This window comes from Oncorhynchus keta, chromosome 27 (assembly GCF_023373465.1).
Source record: "Oncorhynchus keta strain PuntledgeMale-10-30-2019 chromosome 27, Oket_V2, whole genome shotgun sequence".
NCBI classification, from domain to species: domain Eukaryota; kingdom Metazoa; phylum Chordata; class Actinopteri; order Salmoniformes; family Salmonidae; genus Oncorhynchus; species Oncorhynchus keta.
In genome coordinates this window covers 28,267,834-28,294,496 of record NC_068447.1, presented here as the reverse complement: position 1 = coordinate 28,294,496, position 26,663 = coordinate 28,267,834, and the positions used below count along the sequence as shown (strand labels likewise).

Below are 26,663 nucleotides of genomic sequence, written 5' to 3'. Positions count from 1 at the left end.
AACATCTATTGGAAAGCCTTCCCAGAAGAGTGGAGGCTGTTATAGCAGCAAAGGGGGGACCAAATCCATATTAATGCCCATGACTTTGGAATGAGATGTTCGATGAGCAGGTGTCCACATACTTTTGGATGTGTATATTGACTGTAAATCACTATGTACTGTATACAGTATGACACTAACCTAATCAAGTAGGACTATGCACTTTTTGGCATGATAAGTATTGCATACATTATAGTAATATAGGCCACTGTGAGTCCACTAAATGTCCTGGCTATTAGGCCAATCTATTCTGTTATAGTCCATATAGATACTCCCTTTGTGTGGCATACATGTAGAGTTGGCTGCAGTTGCTATAGTTCCCCAAATACCATTTTTTTGTGGAGCTAGCCATGCTCTCACTGAGAGTAGCTGTGCACAGTCTCATCTGCTAAACAATTACATCTGAATCTGAAAGGCTGAAACTTCCCCTCCAATTCCTCTGTCCTTTAATTGAAATTCTTATCAGTTCAAATACGCTTGAAGAGATGAATAAATGGGTATACACATGTAGGTAATCATTTTTTCTCTCAAGGTTTTTTTTTCAATTAATCTCAGCGTTCCCATTCACTTAACATTCTGTGCTGGGTCTCTCTGCCCTTGCTGAACAATGCTGGAGCCTTGTGGTAGTCCAAGCCTAAAAACCAGTGGATTATGTGCTAGCCCTGTGTGTGTGTGTGTGGGGGGGGTCACTAAGCTAACATATGGAATTGTTTTAAGATAGTCATACCATGGATAATTTAGCTATGTGAGTTGGAATTTTAGGACCCCTTTAGGTATCCCCAAAAATATATATTTTTACATGATATAATATAGAATTAGGCTTTTTACTTCTCGAGCCCATAGAAATGTGTTGAATAACACATTCATAAATGGCAAAAAAGACATCATAAAGAAGAGGGTTTTGAAGTGTCTGATATCTATGAAATATAATAAAGGTCAGTTAAAAAAATGTGGACACATATTTAACCTCTTATATTTGTTGGAACAAAACTACCTCCATACTTCATTTGTTTGTATGGGTTACCTTCAGATGAGTCCCGTGACACTTGTGGTGGTCGTAGAGAAAAACGGAGAACACCACCATGTTGGTTACAGTCTCCTCTTTCCGTTTGGATGCTACCGATGTTTTCAGGAGAAGACCGATTTTCGGGACGTCTCATCGTCTGACAAACCACTGTCAAACCAAATGAACAATTTAAGGATTTTTACAAAAAGATTTATAGGTACAAATAGTTGTACTGGCTCTAAGCCTACTTACAAGAGGTAAAATGCAGACGTAGCTGTACCTTAATTGCACTATACAGTGAACTATAGCTACAAGGCGTTTTGCAATGAAAGGAAACAAATTAACATATAGATAAGGTAATTCTAATGTAAATCCATCTTTATTTGCTGATCTCATGTATGTTTTCCGTTTCCTCCGCCCCCATGCTGAGCTATAATGGCTGTGCTGTACATGTCTTTTAGCTTCTCGCTAGCCCACCACTACTCTAGTCTTCTACTTTGATGTGCTCCAACATTAAGCGCTTTGTATTGTAGCCTGTAGTTCCCCTTGAGAACAACGTCATCTGTTTAATATAAAAGTTTCAGTGCTGATTTTATTTTCAACAGCTTGAGAGTAAATACTTGTCTGGTAAAGGCATCAGGACAGAATGAGACAACAAAATTAAAAGGTAATGGAACGTACCCATGAATGGAACATACAGTATCTATGAATGCTGTTCCCTAAGACTAGTTAGGTTACACATGTCAATGTTAAGTCAAATTTATTGTTGTTGTATTCTTGACTTAGAGTGAATATGATGGGCCTGGTAGCCATCCCACTGTATAGTCAGTGTGGCAGGTAAGGCCCATGCAGGATTCAAACCTACAACCCTGGTGCTACAAACGTTTGAGTGTCCGAGTTGCCATGACGGTGTAAGTCATTGCAGCAATCGGATAGTCAGGATATCGCTGTCAAGTGGAGATGTCGGGGCGTTCATTAAGGTAGCATCTGCATTTGTAGTGACCTCCATGGAAAGACAAATTAAAGTAAATAAACGAGGGAGGAAGGGGGGGAGATGAATAATGGTTCCTGGAACCTTCTTTCATCTTTCCAATTTCAACCCAAATCCCCCTTTACACACACACACACACACACACACACACACACACACACACACACACACACACACACACACACACACACACACACACACACACACACACACACACACACACACACACACACCTCTGAACTTGACCTCATCCTTCTCTCCCGTCTCCAAGGCCCTTCAGTAGTCATTAATGTGTAGCATGAGTTTATTCCTTCATTGGACCTGTGTGTGTTTCTGGAAGAAAAGGAACACTGTAACCCTCAAGCTATCAGTGTGTGTGTGTGTGTGTGTGTGTGTGTGTCCATGCGTGTGTGTCCATGTGTGTGCGTGTCTTGCATGCTGGGAGCTGGCAAATGGAAAATGTCATACTATACGTCCTTCCTTCGCTGCAGAGAAATGACAACATAATGTGGCATCTTTTTCAGTCCTTTTTTGCTGTCTGATGTTTTACCAACCTCCAAATCCATCCACATAATCCCCAATACACACACACACATTACACACAAACCATTATCCTCTGTTCCTAAACCTGTCACCTTCTCCCTTGGACCCAGCAGTGCTTCTACAACACACACTAAACAGACAACATACTTTTATATGAAACATTTTCTGAATCATGGTGAAACAAATCTGCCCCTTGCTCCTCATATTTAAATATTTCCCCATCCCCATTGCTTCAGCGAGCAGGCTATTTCATGCTATGTGTAATAAAGGGATTAATTTGATATGCTCCGGCTGAGAACAGAACTAAATGGGGCAGGAGATATAAATAGATTTACCTCAGAGCTTCTCATTTCAGCAAAATTTCACTTTTCTCAAAAGTGCTTTCTCAATCTTGGACACTTTTATCGAGGTTCAGCGGGGCTATAATAAATGGCAGCCACGTATGGGCTTACAGTGAACCTCTTTAAAGGTGGACTGAACTTCCTGATTTAGTCTCGGTTTTAATTCTCCTCAATATGAAATGTGACTGAGAAGAAGATGATTTGGGTTTTGGAGGCGTGCTTTGATGTAGATGTCTCGTGTGTGTGTGTGTTCGAACATGGGAAGCGTTTATACTTTCACTCTGACAAAACAGTGCACATTTACAGTCACTCACCCTTCTAGATAACTTGAAACAGTCAAACCAGCTCTTGTGTCTGGAATTAGCCTAGACTAGCTAGCAAGCCAGCCAACTTATTTTGCCAATTAGCTTCAGCCGGCCGGTTTGCTACTGTGGCAAAGTTGGTTTGACTTTGAATATCTGGGGGGCTAATTAGGCACCTTCAATAAATATCACAATGTAATTGGTACAATATTTTTATGTTGCACACCTTTTAGTTGCCTCATTAAATGCTTCAATATTTGTATATGAATTTATATAATTTATAGTTGGTTTGAGGTTTTGAAGTAATTGAAATTTGGAGCTATTGACGTTTTAAAATAATGTCCTATTGTGATGGTCCTTAACTAGCCACATATGGATATGAAATGTCAAACTAAATTGACCATGGGCATTACGATCAGCATTACAGCTGTGCTCAGAATGAATGATTACTTGAGGGCTGCCAACTGTGGGCAGGATTGAAATAAACAGAACCTTAGGAAGAATGTTACGGTGCCCTTTGTTCCATTAATATTTTTTTCTATCATAATAAATCTCATAAAAATCAGTATTGGATGAAAATTACAAAAATGATCTTATATACACTTTGTAGTCAATTTTGTCCCTAGAATAAATGATTCTTTCCAACACAACATTGGAACTCTTCCAAGTCAAGGTAAGCTTTTGGTATTACTCATTTACTCATTTATTGCCACTGGGGCTGCTGGAAGTTCTCTTAACTTTGGTCGACCCACAGTGTGTGGTGGGGAGGAGCACCTGTCCCATAGCATGAATAACAGACCTTTATATTATTACTTGCATGCCATATAGTTAATATGGCATGATCAGATGGGGCTGCTCCATAGAAATAGATAGTGGACTCATCTTTGTATCTGTGCAATTATAGTGCCTATGACAGCACGGGCAGCGCCATTAAGGCAGTATCCATTTTGAAGTAGTACATTTTCTTCTTCATGATTGGCTCATCCCTCCTGATGACCAGGGTTGGACATGACGCTAACCAGGAGGGATCAGCCAATGAAGTTGGAAGTCCCACCAAGTTTACTACATTAAAATGGTAGATGCCCTCAATGGCGCTGCCCATGCTAATACGGCCTTTTGGCCACTAAAGGCCTCTATCATTCTCGACGGGCTGCTCTTAGCCAAACACCCATTCCTATCCCTTAATTCAATTGGATTGAGGTGGCGACAATAGATCACAAGGAGGAGACCGGGCTGACAAATGTGGCACATTTTGGGAGCATTGAGAGGCCAGAGATAGCCAGACTAGTCAATGGTTCTAAGGAACAGAAGGATGATATTGGAGAAAGTAGATTAGTGCATTTTCTGCAATGAATACAGCGAATGAAAGAGCGGCATGAGCGTGGTGAACGGATAGACGTGGTTATGGCCAGTGAAGGAGAAGAGCCAAGTGCAGTGGGAAGATGTGTGTTGAGGACGAATGGCACCAAGTACAAATCGTATTCTGCTGTCTGATGGCTTAGAAATTGAACCTGACGAGAGTGAGGATGAATTACCTGTGGTTGCAGGTGTGGTGAAGACCTCAGAGTCTGAGCCTCGCCCCGATGGTCACCTGCCCTCCAGGACACCTACACCACCCGATGTCACAGGAAGGCCATAAAGATCATCAAGGACAACAACCACCCGAGCCACTGCCTGTTCACCCCGCTATCATCCAGAAGGCGAGGTCAGTATAGGTGCATCAAAGCTGGGATCGAGAGACTGAAAAACAGCTTCTATCTCAAGGCCATCAGACTGTTAAACAGCCACCACTAACATTGAGTGGCTGCTGCCAACACACTGACTCAACTCCAGCCACTTTAATAATGCGAATTGATGGGAATTGATGTAAAATATATCACTAGCCACTTTAAACAATGCTACTTAATATAATGTTTACATACCCTACATTATTCATCTCATATGTATACGTATATACTGTACTCTATATCATCTAATGCATCTTTATGTAATACATGTATCACTAGCCACTTTAAACTATGCCACTTTGTTTACATACTCATATGTATATACTGTACTCGATACTATCTACTGCATCTTGCCTATGCCGCTCTGTACCATCACACACTCATATATCTTTATGTAAATATTCTTTATCCCTTTACACTTGTGTGTATAGGGTAGTAGTTTTGGAATTGTTAGTTAGATTACTTGTTGGTTATTACTGCATTGTCGGAACTAGAAGCACAAGCATTTCGCTACACTCGCATTAACATCTGCTAACCATGTGTATGTGACAAATAAATGTGATTTGATTTGAAGGATCATTTTGGGCCTGTGGGAGTGAAATGTTTGGAGAAAGTGTATCCCTGCCTTTTGGCTGATCCATATGTAGTCTCAGGCTGAGTAAAAGACAAGTTGAGGACTGTTCAATCAGTGAAGTAGCCTTTGTGTTTTCTGTGTTTATTTTGTCCAGAGGAAGCAGGCACTTTGCCTCAAGTGTTGAGGTGGAGCAACTGAAATGGAAGATTCCCTGTGTCTGTGATGCCAACTATTTGGTGCGAAGCAGACACTGTCTGTCCTTTCACCTGATAAAGTCAAGTTAGGATATATGTCAGCTATCCTGTGAAAGCTTTTGTGCCAAACCCACTAATGTGCTTTAATTTAACTAGGCAAATCAATTAAGAACACTTTTGTATTTACAATGATTGTCTACTCCAGCCAAACCCAGACAACTGTGCACCGCCTTATGGAATTCCCAATCACAGCCAGATGTGATTCAGTCTGGATACGAACCAGAGACTGCATTACTTTGACCCTAACTAACCCTCCATCTATGTGCCTCTTGCACTGAGCTGCAGTGCCTTAGACCGCTGCGCCACTCGGGAGCACTCTGCTTAGATGCCAAGCTTCTGGTCATGTTGCAGCAGTCTGTAGGAGGGCGCTTCAGAGATGTGACAAGTGATCAGGAGGGCATGGGACAAAGGAATGTGTATTATTGGTGGAAGAGACTGTTTGTGTCAATTGTGTGGGTGCCCATGTTGCTGGGGATCAGAAGTGCCCAGTGCAAGAGAGACAGGTTGAGGTTGAGGTTGTCAGGGTCAGTGTCGAACAGAAGGTGCAGTATGCTGAGGCAGTAAAAACAGTAGAGGATTATGGGTCAAGGGTGAGCAGTAGAGCTAGGCCAATACAGAGTGATATGCATTTGTAACGGATGTGAAACGGCTAGCTTAGTTAGCGGTGTGCGCTAAATAGCGTTTCAATCAGTGTCGTCACTTGCTCTGAGACCTTGAAGTAGTGGTTCCCCTTGCTCTGCAAGGGCCGCGGCTTTTGTGGAGCGATAGGTAACAATGCTTCGTGGGTGACTGTTGTTAATATGTGTGCAGAGGGTCCCTGGTTCGCGCCCGTGTATGGGCGAGGGGATGGTCTAACGTTATACTGTTACATTGATGCTGTTGACCCGGATCACTGGTTGCTGTGGAAAAGGAGGAGGTCAAAAGGGGGGGTGAGTGTAACGGATGTGAAATGGCTAGCTAGTTAGCGGTGTTCGCGCTAAATAGCGTTTCAGTCGGTGATGTCACTTGCTCTGAGACCTTGAAGTAGTGGTTCCCCTTGTTCTGCAAGGGCTGCGGTTTTGTGGAGCGATGGGTAACGATGCTTCATTTACATTTAACATTTAAGTCATTTAGCAGACGCTCTTATCCAGAGCGACTTACAAATTGGCTGTTGTTGATGTGTGCAGAGGGTCCCTGGTTCGCGCCCGGGTATGGGCGAGGGGATGGTCTAAAGTTATACTGTTACACATTTGTGCTTCATAAAGGTTGGCATCTTAACGTTCATTGCCATGTTTATCAACTGTACCGCAGAAATAGAACGTCATTTATAGAAAATAAATGTTGTGGTGGCATCTGCAGAGAAGTACTTGGGTGTTCTAGGTTTTACTGCAGAAGAGTTACGAGATGTGTTCAGCGAAATAGTCCCGTCCTCCCCTGCTGTCGGCCTGGTGTAGGATCAGTTAGGTTCAAAGTAATGGGATGGGGTGGTATATAGATGGAGGGTTAGTTAGGGTCAAAGTAATGGGATGGGGTGGTATATAGATGGAGGGTTATAGTTAGGGTCAAAGTAATGGGATGGGGGGGTATATAGATGGAGGGTTAGTTAGGGTCAAAGTAATGGGATGGGGTGGTATATAGATGGAGGGTGAGTTAGGGTCAAAGTAATGGGATGGGGTGGTATATAGATGGAGGGTTAGTTAGGGTCAAAGTAATGGGATGGGGTGGTATATAGATGGAGGGTTAGTTAGGGTCAAAGTAATGGGATGGTATATAGATGGAGGGTTAGTTAGGGTCAAAGTAATAGGATGGGGTGGTATATAGATAGAGGGTGAGTTAGGGTCAAAGTAATGGGATGGGGTGGTATATAGATGGAGGGTTAGTTAGGGTCAAAGTAATGGGGTGGGGTGGTATATAGATGGAGGGTTAGTTAGGGTCAAAGTAATGGGATGGGGTGGTATATAGATGGAGGGTTAGTTAGGGTCAAAGTAATGGGATGGGGTGGTATATAGATGGAGGGTTAGTTAGGGTCAAAGTAATGGGATGGGGTTTTATATAGATGGAGGGTGAGTTAGGGTCAAAGTAATGGGATGGGGTGGTATATAGATGGAGGGTTAATTAGGGTCAAAGTAATGGGATGGTATATAGATGGAGGGCTAGTTAGGGTCAAAGTAATGGGATGGGGTGGTATATAGATGGAGGGTTAGTTAGGGTCAAAGTAATGGGATGGGGTTGTATATAGATGGAGGGTTAGTTAGGGTCAAAGTAATGGGATGGGGTGGTATATAGATGGAGGGTTAGTTAGGGTCAAAGTAATGGGATGGGGTAGATGGAGGGTTAGTTAGGGTCAAAGTAATGGGATGGGGTGGTATATAGATGGAGGGTTAGTTAGGGTCAAAGTAATGGGATGGGGTGGTATATAGATGGAGGGTTAGTTAGGGTCAAAGTAATGGGATGGGGTGGTATATAGATGGAGGGTTAGTTAGGGTCAAAGTATGGGGTGGGATGGAGGGTTAATTAGGGTCAAAGTAATGGGATGGTAGATGGAGGGTTAGTTAGGGTCAAAGTAATGGGATGGGGTGGTATATAGATGGAGGGTTAGTTAGGGTCAAAGTAATGGGATGGGGTTGTATATAGATGGAGGGTTAGTTAGGGTCAAAGTAATGGGATGGGGTGGTATATAGATGGAGGGTTAGTTAGGGTCAAAGTAATGGGATGGGGTGGTATATAGATGGAGGGTTAGTTAGGGTCAAAGTAATGGGATGGGGTGGTATATAGATGGAGGGTTAGTTAGGGTCAAAGTAATGGGATGGGGTGGTATATAGATGGAGGGTTAGTTAGGGTCAAAGTAATGGGGTGGGGTGGTATATAGATGGAGGGTTAGTTAGGGTCAAAGTAGTGGGATGGGGTTATATACACATTACCTTTCAACAGTTTGGACACACCTACTCATTCCAGGGTTTTTCTTTATTTTTACTATTTTCTACATTGTAGAATAATAGTGAAGACATCACAATTATGAAATAACACATATGGAATCATGTAGTAACCAAAAATGCGTTAAACAAATCAAAATAAATCTTATATTGTATATTATTCAAAGTAGCCACTCTGCCTTGATGACAGCTTTGCACACTCTTGGCATTCTCTCAACCAGCTTCAGCTGGAAAGCTTTTCCAACAGTCTTGAAGGAGTTCCCACATATGCTGAGCACTTGTTGGCTGCTTTTCCTTCACTCTGCGGTCCAACTCATCCCAAACCATCTAAATTGGGTTGAAGTCGGATGATTGTGGAGGCCAGGTCATCTGATGCAGCACTCCATCACTCTCATTCTTGGTCAAATCGCCCTTACACAGCCTGGAGGTGTGTTTTGGGTCATTGTCCTGTTGAAAAACAAATTATAGTCCAACTAGCGCAAACCAGATGTGATGGCGTATCGCTGCAGAACGCTGTGGTAGCTTTGCTGGTTAAGTGTGCCTTGAATTCTAAATAAATCACAGCCAGTGTCACCAGCAAAGCACCCCCACACCATCACACATCCTCCTCCATGCTTCGCGTGGGAACCACACATGCAGAGGTCATCTGTTCACCTACTCTGAGTCTCAGACACGGCAGTTGGAACCAAAAATCTCCCATTTGGATTTATCAGACCAAAGGACAGATTTCCACTGGTCTAATATCCATTGCTCGTGTTTCTTGGCTCAAGCAAGTCTCTTCTTCTTATTGGTGTCCTTTAGTAGTGGTTTCTTTGCAGCAATTTGACCATGAAGGCCTGATTTCACGCAGTCTCTGAACAGTTGACATTAAGATGTGTCTATTACTTGAACTCTGTGAAGCATTTATTTGGGCTGCAATCTGAGGTGCAGGTAATTGCCCATTTCTATGGCTGGTAACTCTAATAAAACTTAGCGTCTGCAGCAGAGGTTAATCTGGGTCTTCCTGTCCTCATTAAAAAGGGAAGTCTTCCTTTGCCTGTTCCATCATAGTGCATGATGGTTTTTGCAACTGCACTTGAAGAAACTTTATCTTGGAATTTTCCGGATTGACTGACCTTCATGTCTTATGGACTGTCGTTTCTCTTTGCTTATTTGAGATGTTCTCAATATGGACTTACGTCTATTTACGTCTATTTTCTGTATACCAACCCTACAATGTAGAAAATATTCAAAATAAAGAAAAACCCTGGAATGAGTAGGTGTGTCCAAACTTTTGACTTATACTGTAGGTGTAGGATCAGTTAGGTTCAAAGTAGTGGGATGGGTGGAGGGCAGTGACAGTTAGTGCCGTTTAAGATGAGGGAGGCTGATTACAGCATATTGGATGACTGTCATTCATATTCCATTCACCCAGTTCAATGTAACAGCGATAGGTTTAGGCTACTACATGATTCTAAAATTATACCCATCATGAGGTTGCTACAACCGAGCCTATAAATGAAAGTTTGCAACGTAGGTGTACACAGGTTGAGAGACAAATTTGAGGTGACAGACAGTGACATTCAGTACCGTCTCGCATCTAGCTGATATAGGGTGTAATCAATAGTCAAACTGTTGCAAACAAGAGTTTCTATTGTACAAATTCAGGTATGTTTTTCCCCGTTTTGTTCCATTTGCTTCTGTTTTGGAAAATCTTTCAACAGAATCGGCGGAATGAATACACCCCTTATCACGCGTAAACACAGTTCACTTTCATAGCAGCCATGTATTCCTTCTCGCATCCATGCGCTCTCCTCCTCTCACCTCTTCCCTTCGCTTGTGGACTTCAACGCATAACACATCAGCTGTATGTGACCAGACAAAATAACCTTTCCAAACCAAACAGCTACACACAGCCTACATCGTTGTCACCATATTAGCTAAAGTAACATGCTGGTCAGCATAGCTAATAGAACTAGCGTGTTAGTGAACCTGCTACAATCATGCAGTAACTTTACAGTGTATACTAGGTTAGCAGTTTAGTAGTTACACCAGCAGCCCCAGTGGCAATAAATGAGAAATACCAAAAGCTTACCTTGACTTGGAAGAGTTCCAGTGTTGTCTTGGAAAGTCATAGCCAGCTGGCTAACATAGCATCCCTCTGTTTGAGCAGGGTGTTTCAGTAGGCTAAACTAGCTAGCTGCATTTGCTAGCTAAGTAAGTGAAACTGAAAGTGAAAAAAAAGCCTCTCCTTAATTTTGGAAGAAATTAATTTGTTCAACTATTGTCTTTCTCTCTCTTTGAGTCATCAAATCACCACATTTTATACACTGCAGTGCTAGCTAGCTGTAGCTTATGCTTTCCGTACTAGATTCATTCTCTGATCATTTGATTGGGTGGACAACATGTCAGTTCATGTAGCAAGAGCTCTGATATGCTGGAGGACGTCCTCTGGAAGTTGTCATAATTACTGTGTAAGTCTATGGAAGGAAGTGAGAACCATGAGACTCCTAGGTTTTGTATTGACATCAATGTACCCAGAGGAGGACGGAAGCTAGCTATCCTCCGGCTACACCATGGTGCTCCCCTACAGAGTGCTGTTGAGGCTACTGTAGACCTTCTTTGCATAATACTGTGTTTTAATCCATTATTTGGTGACGTGATTATATTTAGAATAGTTTTATCTAAATGTTTTATCATTTTACATTTTATGAAATTCACTGAGGAGGATGGTCCTCCTCTTCCTCCTCTGAGGAGCCTCCACTGGTGGAGGGTTAGTTAGGGTCAAAGTATTGGGATGGGGTGGTATATAGGTGGAGGGTTAGTTTGGGTCGAACTAGTGGGATGGGGTGGAGGGTTAGCTGGTGGTACAATTTTTTCATTTTTGTATGACAAAATACAACATGATCGATAACACCCTACCGCACTGTAGGTGGCGGCATGCACAAACAAAATGTGCGAACGCTATGAAACCAAATATTAATAAGAAAATGCAGTTGGAACATCTCACATCCAGTGTGTGGGTTAGTGCTATACGGGATCATTTGGACGTCTCTAACCTATACCATTACCCTAACCATAACCCTGACCAAACCATAACCCTAACCTTAACCGTTTTCAATTACAACTTCAATGGGTGATGTCAGTTGGGACATCCCAAGGATTCCATTTAGACTTTTCCCAGTGTGTGTCAACAGTCAGGACATAATACAGATTGATAGATTATTCTGGTCCTCAAGGGGCCAGATTGGTGTCACACGTTTTCCCATATCCCTAGCTCACACACCTGATTAAACTAATTGCATTCTTAACTGAAGACCATGGTTAGTTGATTATTGGAGTTAGCTATAGTGGCGGCTAAAGTGTGACACGGATCAGGCCCCCAGAGGACTGGAGTTACCTAACTGATACTGGACAGCAGTCTCAATTACTGAGCTGGAGAAGCCTTCTCTGAACCAATGATTTAACAGAGTTGAACAAAAGCTTTGGCAAACTGGTGTAAGAACTGTGAACAGAGGCTGCCCATGACAATGACAAGTGTTTTGCAGTGTGTACAGAAAAACTGAGTGCGAGGGAGGAGTGCTTTTAACACTGTTAATGTTTATGCATTCGGTCTTAAGTGTCAATGTACTAGTGATTCCAGAGTGAATTGAAGAAATTGAGTGGAAGTGGTATGACAGGAAAAGAAAGGAGAGGAAAGGGAGGAGACTCATATAGAGCAGCAGTGTTTCTTAGAGTGCAGCCTGGTATAACAACTAACTCCTCACCATTATCTATTATTAATATAGTAATAATATTTCATTCACATCATGTTTTACAGTCACTGAAAGCAATGATCAAGAAACAGTATTTAATTAAAAAAGCATGTTGATCTTTATGGGATAGAATCTCTCAAATCTATGTTTGACAAAGATGTGCAGTATATGGACATGATAACCATGGATATGACACACATTTGTCTCCACTTCCTGTATGATAGAAACTGTTCTTCACTAATTATCACATTGAGACAGGCGTCGGTTGGACTGCAACCACCACTCTGCGCCTCAACATAATTAAATCAACCAGGAAAAATTAACTTTGAGATGACGGCTACAGAACAACAGAGGAGCAAAGGAGACACATGTCCTTTCGGCTTAAAATAAAACCTAAATCCTCTCTCTTTGTCTCTCCGACAATAGGCAAGCCTCTCTCATTCTCCAAGGCTCAGATAAACGAAGAGCAGGAGAGCAGTCCCAGACTTGATACAAAAGCTTGCTTAATGAACACTGCCAAAGGATTTGGCTGAGAGTCGGTTTTCCTTCCGCCTCCCATTTAGCCACCCTCTTTAGTGCACTGCTACCATCCACCCTCTGTAGTGCCCTGCTACAGTACCATCCACCCTCTGTAGTGCCCTGCTACAGTACCATCCACCCTCTGTAGTGCCCTGCTACAGTACCATCCACCCTCTGTAGTGCCCTGCTACAGTACCATCCACCCTCTGTAGTGCCCTGCTACAGTACCATCCACCCTCTGTAGTGCCCTGCTACAGTACCATCCACAGTACCATCCACCCTCTGTAGTGCCCTGCTACAGTACCATCCACCCTCTGTAGTGCCCTGCTACAGTACCATCCACCCTCTGTAGTGCCCTGCTACAGTACCATCCACCCTCTGTAGTGCCCTGCTACAGTACCATCCACCCTCTGTAGTGCCCTGCTACAGTACCATCCACCCTCTGTAGTCCACTACTACCAGCCCAGTAGTAGGCAACAGCAGCATCACACTCACACCCTACAATCAACCCACTGGGCAAAAATTGGTTGAATCAACATTGTTTCCACATAAATTCAACTACAAAATTCAATGTGATGATGTTAAATCAACGTGGAAAACTGATTAGATTTGCAAAAAGTCATCAATGTAAGGGAATTTACTATTTTTTTCACCCACATTTTTACCTAAATCAAATTACCTGAAATTCATTTCACGTTAGTTGACAACTCAAGCCAAATGTAAATCAAAACTAGACATTGAAATGACATCTTTGCCCAGTGGGAAGGACCTGATTCATTCAAATCAGACCACTCATTCACTCCCTTCTCTCTGCTCTCGTTGACTAGCCTCCTGAAGGCCCCAATCTAAATGTGTAGCTATTGTAATTACGCAGAAAATGATCTCACTGATGTAATTAGTCTAACCAGAGGGATAGTGAAGGTATTACCATTCTGTTTACAACATCTATCCTTTTCAGATCTGAGTGGAAACAACAACAAGGTGGAGAAAAGGGAAGGAGTCCGAGGATTCGCCTTCTACAGCGACCCACAGTTCTGGGGTACACAGATTGTTCATGGGAATTGGGGTGAAGGAATCCAGCATGATTTGTGTGATGAAAGAGGGAGTGGTTTAAGCCAATCAAACCAACCAATCAGAAAGCAGAAAAAAATATATCACCAAACTAAGGCTGTGGCGGTCATGAAATTTAGTCAGCCGGTTATTGTCAAGCAAATAATTGCCGGTCTCACTGCAATTGACAGTTAATTAACATAAACACACAATTCCTGGCTTCCAACGGATAGCCTACAAGCCACTGATGCAGACCTCTGGAACATCTACATTTTTAAAAAGTCTAATAAATCCATTTAATATCGCCTACACCATCACAATAAATCCATGTAATATCGCCTACACCATCACAATAAATCCATTATTTATTTTAGACAGGTCTAAAGAAACATGATATGAAGAAAATGTAGTCTATTTCAGAAGAACAGAATAGCATACTCTGAGTTGTCCTTATATTAGGTCCTGATGTGGCTATGCCATATGGCTGTGGGCTACATTAGTTCATTTAGCAGGCAAGATTTGCTTAGAAATGTGTGGAATAATTGTTTATTTTTTTATAGTATGAAAAATACAATTGAACATAGCTGAATAAAATAGAAAGGATATTTTCTCCAAACAATTTCCAAGGAAGTGCACTCATGCTGCTATTCTGTGTTGAGCGGTTAACAAAGAAATAGGTCCACCTATATGCTTCATTTAGAGCTATTTATGCAACTTTAGTTGTGATACAAACGTTGGGTTATATGTTTTGATTTTAATACATTCTAAGGCAGCATGATACGGCTCTAATGATTTGAATGAAGTTAAATAAAAGGCATGAGCTCTGATTTGTTTCTTGTGCAGGCTGCACACACTTTGACAAGCACTTGATAATATTCTCACCAGTCTTCGAATTTCCGGGCAGCATCCCCCTTGTGTGGGCAAAGTGGCCGTTGTGCGCTTGGAATGAATAATTATATAATTATAATTCCCTTCTCCTGGCTGCAATGCTCCGAAGCACATCTCACACACATGGCTCGCTCAGATATCTCAATTCTTATTAGCCAATGCCTGTCATGTGATCGGATCCTTCTCACAGGCATCTCAGCTAAGAATTAGGCTACAAGTGAAGACAAACACATCAGGAACTCAACTGCAGCGTCCCACTTATTGAATTCCGAGGAGTATATTGAAGATGTTAGAACTGTTCACATTTAGACTACTTTTTGTCAGCCAACAAGATGAGTAGACTTAACCAACAGCAAAATCACTCGCCTATGTCAATCTACTATCCGCCATAGTACAAAGTTGACCTTTTTCTATTCTGAGTGAGAAATAAATATTCAAACATACTCTGTGACAGTTGTGGGATGCGATAGATCCCAAACTACTACAATTACTTGCATAAAAAAAAATGTAAAAGGAATGAGGCAGATGCAACAGATCAGAACGTTTAGCTTAAAATGTTGATGAACTATTAGGTTACTTCTTCACTAGCAATGTGCACACGGCAGTAGGCTATAAGCACAAATGTTCCAAAATGCAATCAAATAGCGAGAAAACACTGTTCTCAAAAGTGACCACAAATGCGATTATGTATGTAATGCTTTTATCATAAAGGTGCATTTTTATGGTGAAAATTATGAAACTTGCGCACTGCCTACAGTTGAAGTCGGAAGTTTACACCCACTTAGGTTGGAGTCATTAAAAATCGTTTTTCAACCACTCCACAAATGTCTTGTTAACAAACTATAGTTTTGGCAAATGGGTTAGGACATCTACTTTGTGCATGACACAAGTAATTATTCCAACAATTGTTTACAGACAGATTATTTAACTTATAAGTCACTGTATCACAAGTCCAGTGGGTCAGAAGTTTACATGCACTAAGTTGATTGTGCCTTTAAACAGCTTGGAAAATTCCAGAAAATGATGTCATGGCTTTAGAAGCTTCTGATAGGCTAATTGATATCATTTGAATCAATTAGAGGTGTACCTGTGGATGGATTTCAAGGCCTACCTTCAAACTCTTTGCTTGACATCATGGGAAAATCAAAAGAAATCAGCCAATAGCTCCGAAAAAAACTGTAGACCTCCACAAGTCTGGTTCATCCTTGGGAGCAATTTCCAAATGCCTGAAGGTACCATGTTCATCTGTACAAACAATACCACGCAAGTATAAACACCATGGGACCACGCAGCCGTCATACCGCTCAGGAAGGAGACGTGTTCTGTCTCCTAGAGATGAACATACGTTGGTGCGAAGTGCAAATCAATCCCAGAACAGCAAAGGACCTTGTGAAGATGCTGGAGGAAACGGGTACAAAAGTATCTATATCCACAGTAAAACGAGTCCTATATCGACAGAACCTGAAAGGCCGCTCAGCAAGGAAGAAGCCACTGCTCCAAAACCACCATAAAAAAAGCCAGACTAAGGTTTGCAACTGCACATAGGGACAAAGATTGTACTTTTTGGAGAAATTAGTATATGTAAACCACTGACCCACTGGGGATGTGATGAAAGAAATTGAAGCTGAAATAAATTATTCTCTCTTGTATTATTCTGACATGTCACATTCTTAAAATAAAGTGGTGATCCTAACTGACCTAAGACAAGGGTTTTTACTAGGATTAAATGTCAGGAATTGTGAAAAGCTGAGATTAAATATATTTGGCTAAGGTGTATGTAAACTTCCGACTTCAACTGTATGTATGCCTGTTAGGCTCTACGCTGGTTGTAAAGCAAATTAATGTGCTTAATTTAAATAAGTTATTTGTTATGTTACTGCCTTATTCAAAAATGTATTTTTTTAAAATCCCCTCATCAATATACACACACCGAAACTGTCACACCCTGATCTGTTTCACCTATCTTTGTGCTTGTCTCCACCCCCCTCCAAGTGTTGCCCATCTTCCTCATTATTCCCAGTGTATTTATACCTGTGTTCTCTGTTTGTCTGTTGCCAGTTTGTTTTGTTTAGTCAAGCCTACCAGTGTTTTTCCTGTGCTCCTTTCTGGCTCTAGTTCCTGTTTTCTAGCTTTCACGGTTTTTGACCATTCTGCCAGCCCTGACCCGGAGTCTGCCTGTCGTTCTGTACCTTGCCACACCACCCTGGATTACTGACCTCTTCCTGCCCTGAGCCTGCATGCCATTTGGACCTTTTGGACTCTGCTCTGGACTACTGACCTCGGCCTGCCCTTGACATGTCGCTTGCCTGCCTCCCTGTTTTGTTACTTCAAAACTGTCTACATCTGGGTCTTCTCCTGAGCCTTGACAGAATCAGAAATGGTCCACCCACACAGTGTGGCGAAGGCACAACAGCGTCTTTTCAAGCTGAGGAGGCAGGGGAAATTTGGTTAGTCACCTAAAACCCTCACAAACATTTACAGATACACAATTGGGAGCATCCTGTTGGGCTATTTCACCGCCTGTTGTCAACTGCATCGCCCGCAACTGCAGGACTCTCCAGAGGGTGGTGCGGTCTACCCAACGCATAACCGGGGGCAAACTACCTTCCCTCCAGGACACCTACAGCACCCGAAGGCCAAAAAGATCAAGGACAATAACCACCCGAGCCACTGCCTGTTCACCCCGCTATCATCCAGAAGGCGAGGTCAGTACAGGTGCATCAAAGCTGGGACTGAGAGACTGAAAAACAGCTTCTATCTCAAGGCCATCAGACTGTTAAATAGCCATCACTAGCACATTAGAGGCTTCTGCCCTATATACATAGACTTGAATTCACTGGCCACTTCAATAAGAGAACAATAGTTACTTTAATAATAATGTTTAAATATTTTGCATTACTTACATCTCATTCCATATTCTATTCTACTGTATCTTAATCTGTGCCGCTCTGACATTGCTCGTCCAAATATTTATATATTCTTAATTCAATTCCTTTACTTTAGATTTGTGTGTATTGTTTTGAAATTGTTAGATATGACTTGTTAGATATTACTGCACTGTTTGAGCTAAAAACACAAGCATTTCGTTACACCCGCAATAACATCTGCTAAACATGTGTATGTGACCAATAAAATTAACAAAATACCCCACAATGACAAAGCAAAAACAGGTTTTTAGAAATGTTTGCAAATTCCCATTCTTCTCTGCAAATCCTCCAAAGCTCTGTCAGGTTGGATGGGGAGCGTCGCTGGACATCTATTTTTAGGTCTCCCCAGAGATATTCGATCGGGTTCAAGTCCAAGCTCTGGTTGGCTCACTTAAGGACATTGAGATTTGTCCTGACGCCACTCCTGCTTTGTCTTGGCTGTGTTCTTAGGCTCGTTATCCTGTTGGAAGATGAACCTTCACCCCAGTCTGTGGTCCTGAGAGCTCTGGAGAAAGTTTTCATCAAGGATCTCTGTGTACTTTCCTTCGTTCATCTTTCCTTCGACCCTGACTAGTCTCCCAGTCCCTTCCCCTGAAAAACTTCCCCACGACATGATGCTGCCACCACCATGCTTCACCGTAGGGATGGTATAGGTCAGGTAATCAGTGGTGCCTGGTTTCCTCCAGACGTGACACTTGGCATTCAGGCCAAAAGGTTCAATATTGATTTAATCATACCAGAGAATCTTGTTTCTCATGTTCTGGGAGCCCTTTAGGTGCCTTTTAGCAAACTCCAAGCGGGCTGTCATGTTCCTTTTCCTAGTTCTAGGAAGAGTCTTGGCGGTACCAAACTTGCACTGTATAGGCCTATGGCCTAGGCTATATGAGGTGTGCAACTATGATTTGAAAAAGTTGCAAAAATAAGACATGCACTATTATTTGCCTTATTGCACACGTTGGGTATCATTCACAAGTTATAATACATCATTCACAAGTAATATAGGTAATATTGTCAACTATCAGACCATTCTTAATTTAATGTTGTCTTCACATATCGGAGGGCCTGTTGTCCGGACCTCTGGCAGTCTCTATGGAGGTGCCACAGGGTTAAATTCTCGGGCCGACTCTTTTCTCTGTATACATCAATGATGTCGCTCTTGCTGCGTGTGATTCTTTGATCCACCTCTATGCAGACGATACCATTCTGTATACATCTGGCCCTTCTTTGGACACTGTGTTAACTAACCTCCAGACGAGCTTCAACGCCATACAACTCTCCTTCCGTGGCCTCCAACTGCTCTTAAACGCTAGTAAAACTAAATGCATGCTCTTCAACCAATCGCTACCAGCACCTGCCCGCCCGTCTAGCATCACTACTCTGGACGGTTCTGACTTAGAATATGTGGACATCTACAAATACCTAGGTGTCTGGTTAGACTGTAAACTCTCCTTCCAGACTCACATTAATCATCCAATCCAAAATTAAATCTAGAATTGTGTTCCTGTTTTGCAACAAAGCATCCTTCACTCATCCTGCCAAACATACCCTCATCCTACCGACACTTGACTTCGGCAATGTCATTTACAAAATAGCCTCCAACACTCTACTCAGCAAATTGAATGCAGTCTATAACAGTGCCATCCATTTTGTCACCAAAGCCCCATATACTACCCACCACTGCGACCTGTATGTTCTCATTGGCTGGCCCTCGCTTCATATTTGTCGCCAAACCCACTGGCTCCAGGTCATCTATAAGTCTTTACTAGGTGAATCTCCGCCTTATCTCAGCTCACTGGTCACCATAGCAGCACCAACCCATAGCACGCCCTCCAGCAGGTATATTTCACTGGTCACCCCCAAAGTCAATTCCTGCTTTGGCCGCCTTTCCTTCCAGTTCTCTGCTGCCAATGACTGGAACGAATTGCAAAAATCACTGAAGCTGGAGACTCATATCTCCCTCACTATCTTTAAGCACCAGCTGTCAGAGCAGCTCACAGATCACTGCACCTGTACATAGCCCATCTGGAAATAGCCCATCCAACTACCTCATCCCCATACTGTTATTTTTTGTGTGCTCTTTTGCACCCAAGTATCTCTACTTGCACAGTCATCTTCTGCACATCTAACACTCCAGTGTTTAATTGCTAAATTGTAATTATTTTGCCAATATGGCCTATTTATTGCCTTACCTCCCTTATCTTACCTCATTTGCACACACTGTATCTATACTTTTTTTCTATTGTATGTTTGTTTATTCCATGTGTAACTCTGTGTTGTTGTTTGGGTCGCACTGCTTTTCTTTATCTTTGCCAGGTCACAGCTGTAAATTAAAACTTGTTTTCAACTAACCTACCTGGTTTAGAAAAGGTAAGCTGAGTGACATATGGGTTGTGAGGTCACAGCTTTCACTCACTGTAGATAGAAAGGGTATGAATAAAAAGCAGAGTCTGTTCTTGGGCAATAAACCATAGTGACGGAAATAGGACACCACAGTGCCTGTTTAATGTGCCATAACAAACCAATTGAAAAGGATGGGACTATTGACTGTGAATAATACCCATCTCTGAACAAATCATCACAGCAGGCTACTGTTAACTTAGGAGTCATGTTGAGGAAAATCTGTGGAATTTAAGTGCTGCTGCCCTGACTGGGTCAGAAATGGTAGAGGTTGGCATGTTCTCTCATCGTTCATGTTTGGCAGTCAGAGTATGAGACTCTGACACCTGTGGCCCCTGCAGATGGATGCTGGTAGACAGGTCAAAGCTGAGCAGACAGACTATATTACAAAAAGTGCCTATAAATCCAATCAAGTCAAGAAGGTACAAATCCCTTTTTAGCTTTGTGGGAAGAACCATCCAGGACAAAACTAAGGTCATGAGTATGGTGTCTCTGGTCATGGACAATCAGTTAGAGACAACCAACAACATCGAACACTCCATGAAGGTTGCTGTTTCAACGCAGGTAGTTGTAACAGCTGGGTAAGCATTTAAAGGCACTGACACACACACACACACACACACAACTATTTAAAAACCCTTTTCAGTGACTAAGACAAGGACCAAGCTCAACCACTGGGAGCCACAAGGCCTTTTAAATTGTTTTTTATTTAACCTTTATTTAACCAGGTAGGCTACTTGAGAACAAGTTCTCCAAGATAAAGTAAAGCAGTGTGACACAGACAACAACACAGAGTTACACATGGAGTAACATGGAGTAAACAATAAACAAGCCAATAACACAATAAACAAGTCAATGACACGGTAGAAAAAAGAAAGTCTATATTCAGTGTGTGCAAAAGGCATGAGGTAGGCAATAAATAGGCCAATTTAGGCAATTTAGCAGATTAACACCGGAGTGATAAATGAGCAGATGATGACGTGCAAGTAGAGATACTGGTGGGCAAAAGAGCAGAAAAGTAAATAAAAACAGTATGGGGATGAGGTAGGTAGATTGGGTGGGCTATTTACAGATGGACTATGTACAGCTGCAGCGATCGGTTAGATGCTCAGATATCTGCTTTAATAGAGCAGTAGAGGGGATGCTATAGCCTACTACAGTAGCCTAGTATGATGCTCTTTTAAGGGAGGGATTTGTTTACTGACACACATACACACATTTGATCTATGTGTCAGTCATAACGAACATGGTAATTGGGGCCCATGCATGCAAATCTAAGAAACACATTGTGATTAAAACCTTCAGGCCTACATCCTTACAAATGCAAGAGCTGTCACGCCTGCTCCCGCTCCCCGGTCCATCATTATGCAGACCTATCACCATTGTTACACGCATCAGCACTTCATGGGACTCACCTGGACTCTATTACCATTGATTGCCTCCCTTATATCTGTCCCTTCCTCAGTTTCTTCCCCGTGTCTGCATTAACGTTGTTTTGTTCCCCTTATCCAGACACTGTCCTTGTTTTGTTTCATGTCTGTTATATATTAAATATTCACTCACTTGCTTCTCCGTCTCCCAGCGTTTGTCCTCACAAAAGCACGGTAGCGTGATAAGATGCACACCTCATCTCAACACAGACTGAGTAAGCCTACTTATTACCAAGAACAGCCAGAGTCACTGTGATTTGTAGTTTGTTTGTAGTCCATTTAATGTTATGTCAAGACTAGACGAAGGTGACATAAGGGTGATTTCGAATGAAACTAGAACAAAACAGGGCCATGATTTGGGGAATTTTCACGAAATGTAATACATAGAAGGGTCCTTTGGAGGAAGGATTGCTGACATATATTTGGCATTTGTATCTTAAAGCATAATTGAGAAATAATTCCTAAGAGTTGGAACATTTGTGACATTTTGGACTTACCCAGGCCTACGTTAAGACTTCATGAGGTTTAGGGCTATTTGTATGGGCTATGAAGGAAAAATGGTTGATGCTTGTCATATGAAGATTTCACGCCTACTTGGAAATAGGAGTCAAATTTTGATTTCAATTTTCTTACACTAATATATGAATATTGAAAAATCTAAACATGAATATTGCAAATATAACATTTTTGATTTGGCTAATCCAACAATAGAGTGATAAGATCACCAATAGTGATAAGATAACCAATAGAATGATAAAATCACCAACATCACCAATAGTGATAACATCACCAATAGAATGATAAAATCACCAACATCACCAATAGTGATAACATCACCAATAGAATGATAAAATCACCAACATCACCAATAGTGATAACATAACCAATAGAATGATAAAATTACCAACATCACCAATAGTGATAACATCACCAACATCACCAATATTGATAACATCAACAATAGAATGATAAAATCCCCAATAGAGTGATATTCATTCCAATAGTCCAATAATATCTACTACCTAAAGTAGCAAGACCATTGCCTAGATACATACATTTCAAATGATATTCATTATTGGACAGATTAGTAGAGGGAGTTATCATTATAATGTGTATGGTCCATAGGACATGGCTTAGATAAGCCTTGCGTTTCAGAATACCATTTGACAGAGCTTAAATTCTCAAATGGCTGTCTTTAGAGATCCAGATTGCATTGAGACATGCACACAAAAAAATAAAATGTAAACGCCCTACACCACCCTGGGCCAATCGGTTACATTCAGAGAGAAAGAGGTCCATGGACCACACTTTGAGAACCCCTGGTCTAGCCTATTAGGCTATATAACGATGGATATGTTGGGTTAGGCTACACATTATCATCATGCCAGGAATGTCTGTCTTTCTACAACACAATGTTAAAATCGAAATAATCAAAGGACTGATAATTCGATGGTTTTTTAAATGAAATGTTTGTTATTCATTGCTAATGAATGTCATTCTGCACAGCATCCCGACACTGTTGCGAGCTGGTACCCACAACATCTGAAGATGATGTCGTTTGCACAACATTATCGAAAGAGTGGCGACACTGACATGAATGTCTTAGATAGCCGAACTACTACTAGGCTACACACACATATAGCAGCAATAGCTTCTCCCGTTGCAAACACCAATGCGGAAACGGAGGAGCTCGAGCATCCTTTATGACAACCTCGAAATAAACTATAATTCAGTGGAGGGTCATGTCCTCTAACGCTATAATTTCATGGTTGTACTTTTTACCAATTACATTACACTTGATGGAGGGGAAATGCTACCCATTTCGCATTATATGATATGAATGACACGTCCCAACTGCGTCCCAACTGCATCGTTTCACTACACAACGAGCAGATATAAAGCATCGTATGCAATGTCAAGTGTATAAGGATATGAAATCTATAATTGTTCGTGATACTTGATATCAACTGCACCGTTGCTTATAACAGGTCTTACCTATTCATCCCCGGTCCGCCACCCATTCCTCCCCCGGCAACAGCACCATTGGCGGGTTTGATGTGCTGTCCAGAACCCGGTGCTGAAAACGAACCGGGAGCTCCAACCATAGAGATGGAGCCCGGTTCTCCGGGTTGTCCGCTTCCCTCGATGCTTCCTTCGTTGCCCATCGTCTCTGGTTAGGAGACCAAGGAGACGAATTGTATTATTCGATAGTTTTTATAATTATATTAACATAGAAAGCTCAGAGGAGCGAACTCAGCGATGCTGCTCATCCACCGCCATCATCACCTACGATCCAGAGACCTGCGTGAGGCACGCGCACAGATGCGAGAAAAAGCCAGGGCACGAGCGCTGGTGCTGACGCTGAGATTGGCGTGCGCGTCGATTTATCAGACTATTCTCATGTTTCTTGGAGGAGAGGGAGCGCCCAGAGATCTTGGGATGATGATTTGTTTGTTATCTGTTGTAGGCTGCTGATGTAGGCATCATGTGAACGACACATCCACCACCAAACACCCAAATCAAAATATATTTTTTAGAAACGCACCCACATGAATTAATCAAATAACCATAACCATAGCACATGAGGACTAGGCTTGCATACTGCCATAAAGGGGGCCACCAACAACACCAATGAAGTAAATGCATCCAGTACTATATTTTCACATGAAAATAGCACTTGATATGTGTGATACTTCTGTAGCCTAAGCCGAGAGCAACATATTTTTTAAATAATTTGAATATAGGCCTACATTTATTTACAAAATATTATATAACAAAAACGAAAAATAGGGTATAGACTAATAAGTTAGTTTTCAATCATGGTAAAATAAAACAAGCTTCGGCATCTAGTATGGACAGTGTTGGATTAGGCCCTACCAACCGGGCATGAAGGGCACATGCCGTGGCACCCAGACCTCCAGGGGGACCGCACTGATTTTGTTATAAAGTTTGAGTTACTCAGATAGCATAAGAACACGGCATAAGCCATGGTAAAACGTGTAGAATTGCAGTAAATTCGTTTTAAAACAGCAACATTTTCCTCCACCAATAAGAGGGGAGCCTCTAAGTCTAAAGTGTTCTTGCCGAGGGCCCCAGATTTGGTTAGTCCGGATGCTTCATTTCCTCTACACATCTTCAATAGATACAGTACCTCTGGTTTGAGTAAAGAGGGGTCTTTATTGAATTGGTCTACAAGCCAGGCACCTTTCCAACACAAAAAAAACATATAGACCTATACTCTTAGAAATTAATGGCTACAGTTAGTTTACAGTATTGTTCCCAAGGGTTCAAAATATACATAATGTACCTTGAGGTACATAAAGTTTGTCACATGCTCCAAATTTTTATTTGACCTTTATTTAACCAGGTAGGCAAGTTGAGAACAAGTTCTCATTTACAATTGCGACCTGGCCAAGATAAAGCAAAGCAGTTTGACACATTCAACAACAGAGTTACACATGGAATAAAACAAACATACAGTCAATAACATGGTGGCAAAGGTGTAGACCTTACAGTTGTAACGGCTGTCTTGGGTGGAAGAAGGAGAGGACCAAAGTACAGCATGGTTAGTGCTCAGCTTCTTAATAACAAACTGAACACTTAAAAAATACAAAAAAAAACTAAGTAACAACTGAAACAGTTCTATCTAGTGCAGACACACAAAGACTGAAAATAACCAACCACAAAACACAAAGGAAAACAGGCTACCTAAATATGGTTCTCAAACAGGGACAACGATAGACAGCTGCCTCTGATTGAGAACCATATCAGGCCAAACACAGAAATAGAAAATAGAAAAAAACTAACATAGACTGCCCACCCCAACTTACGCCCGGACCATACTAAATAAAGACAAAACAAACAGACTGCCCACCCCAACTCACGCCCTGACCATACTAAATAAAGACAAAACAAACAGACTGCCCACCCCAACTCACGCCCTGACCATACTAAATAAAGACAAAACAAACAGACTGCCCACCCCAACTCACGCCCTGACCATACTAAATAAAGACAAAACAAACAGACTGCCCACCCCAACTCACGCCCTGACCATACTAAATAAAGACAAAACAAACAGACTGCCCACCCCAACTCACGCCCTGAACAAAACAAACAGACTGCCCACCCCAACTCACGCCCTGACCATACTAAATAAAGACAAAACAAACAGACTGCCCAGCCCAACTCACGCCCTGACCATACTAAATAAAGACAAAACAAACAGACTGCCCACACCAACTCACGCCCTGACCATACCCTGCCCAGCCCAACTTACGCCCTGACCATACTAAATAAAGACAAAACAAACAGACTGCCCACCCCAACTCACGCCCTGACCATACTAAATAAAGACAAAACAAACAGACTGCCCACACCAACTCACGCCCTGACCATACTAAATAAAGACAAAACAAAGGAATAAAGGTCAGAACATGACAATAGTTAAATATTTACTTACAAGCCCTTAACCAACAACACATTTTTAAGAAAAATAAGTGTGAAGTAACAAATTAAATAAACAACTAACAAATAATTAAAGAGCAGCAGTAAAATAACAGTAGCGAGGCTATATAGAGGGGGTACCAGTACTGAGTCAATGTGCGGGGACACAGGGTAGTCGAGGTAATTGAGGTAATATGTACATGTTAAATTGACTATGCATAGATAAGATAATAAACAGAGAGTAGCAGCAGCGTAAAGAGGGGGTAGATAGCCATAGTCTGGATTAGCTGTTCAGGAGTTTTATGGCTTCGGGTTAGAAGCTGTTAAGAAGCCTTTTGACATACACTTGGTGCACCAGTACTGCTTGCCGTGCGGTAGTAGAGAGAACAGTCTACGACTAGGGTGGCTGGAGTCTTTGACAATTTTTAGGGCCTTACTCTGGCAACGCCTGGATGGCAGGTACTGGGTCGTACGAACTCCCCTCTGTAGTGCCTTGCGGTCAGAGTAGTTGCCATGCCAGGCAGTGATGCAACCAGTCAGGATGCTCTCCATGCTGTAGCTGTAGAACTTTTTTGAGGATCTG

General features: G+C 41.9%; 1 protein-coding gene across 1 annotated transcript in view; it reads right to left on the bottom strand.

Moving 5' to 3' along the window:
- The window catches only part of LOC118359712 (protein bassoon-like), a 182,041-nt gene extending 158,114 nt beyond the window's left edge, over positions 1 to 23,927 (bottom strand). The window contains exon 1 of the mRNA XM_035738343.2: positions 23,630 to 23,927. Within this exon, the coding sequence (XP_035594236.2) occupies positions 23,630 to 23,799 (170 nt within the window). The 5' untranslated portion in view covers positions 23,800 to 23,927. The remainder of the gene's footprint in view (positions 1 to 23,629) is intronic.
- Between the last annotated feature and the right edge of the window lie 2,736 nt (positions 23,928 to 26,663).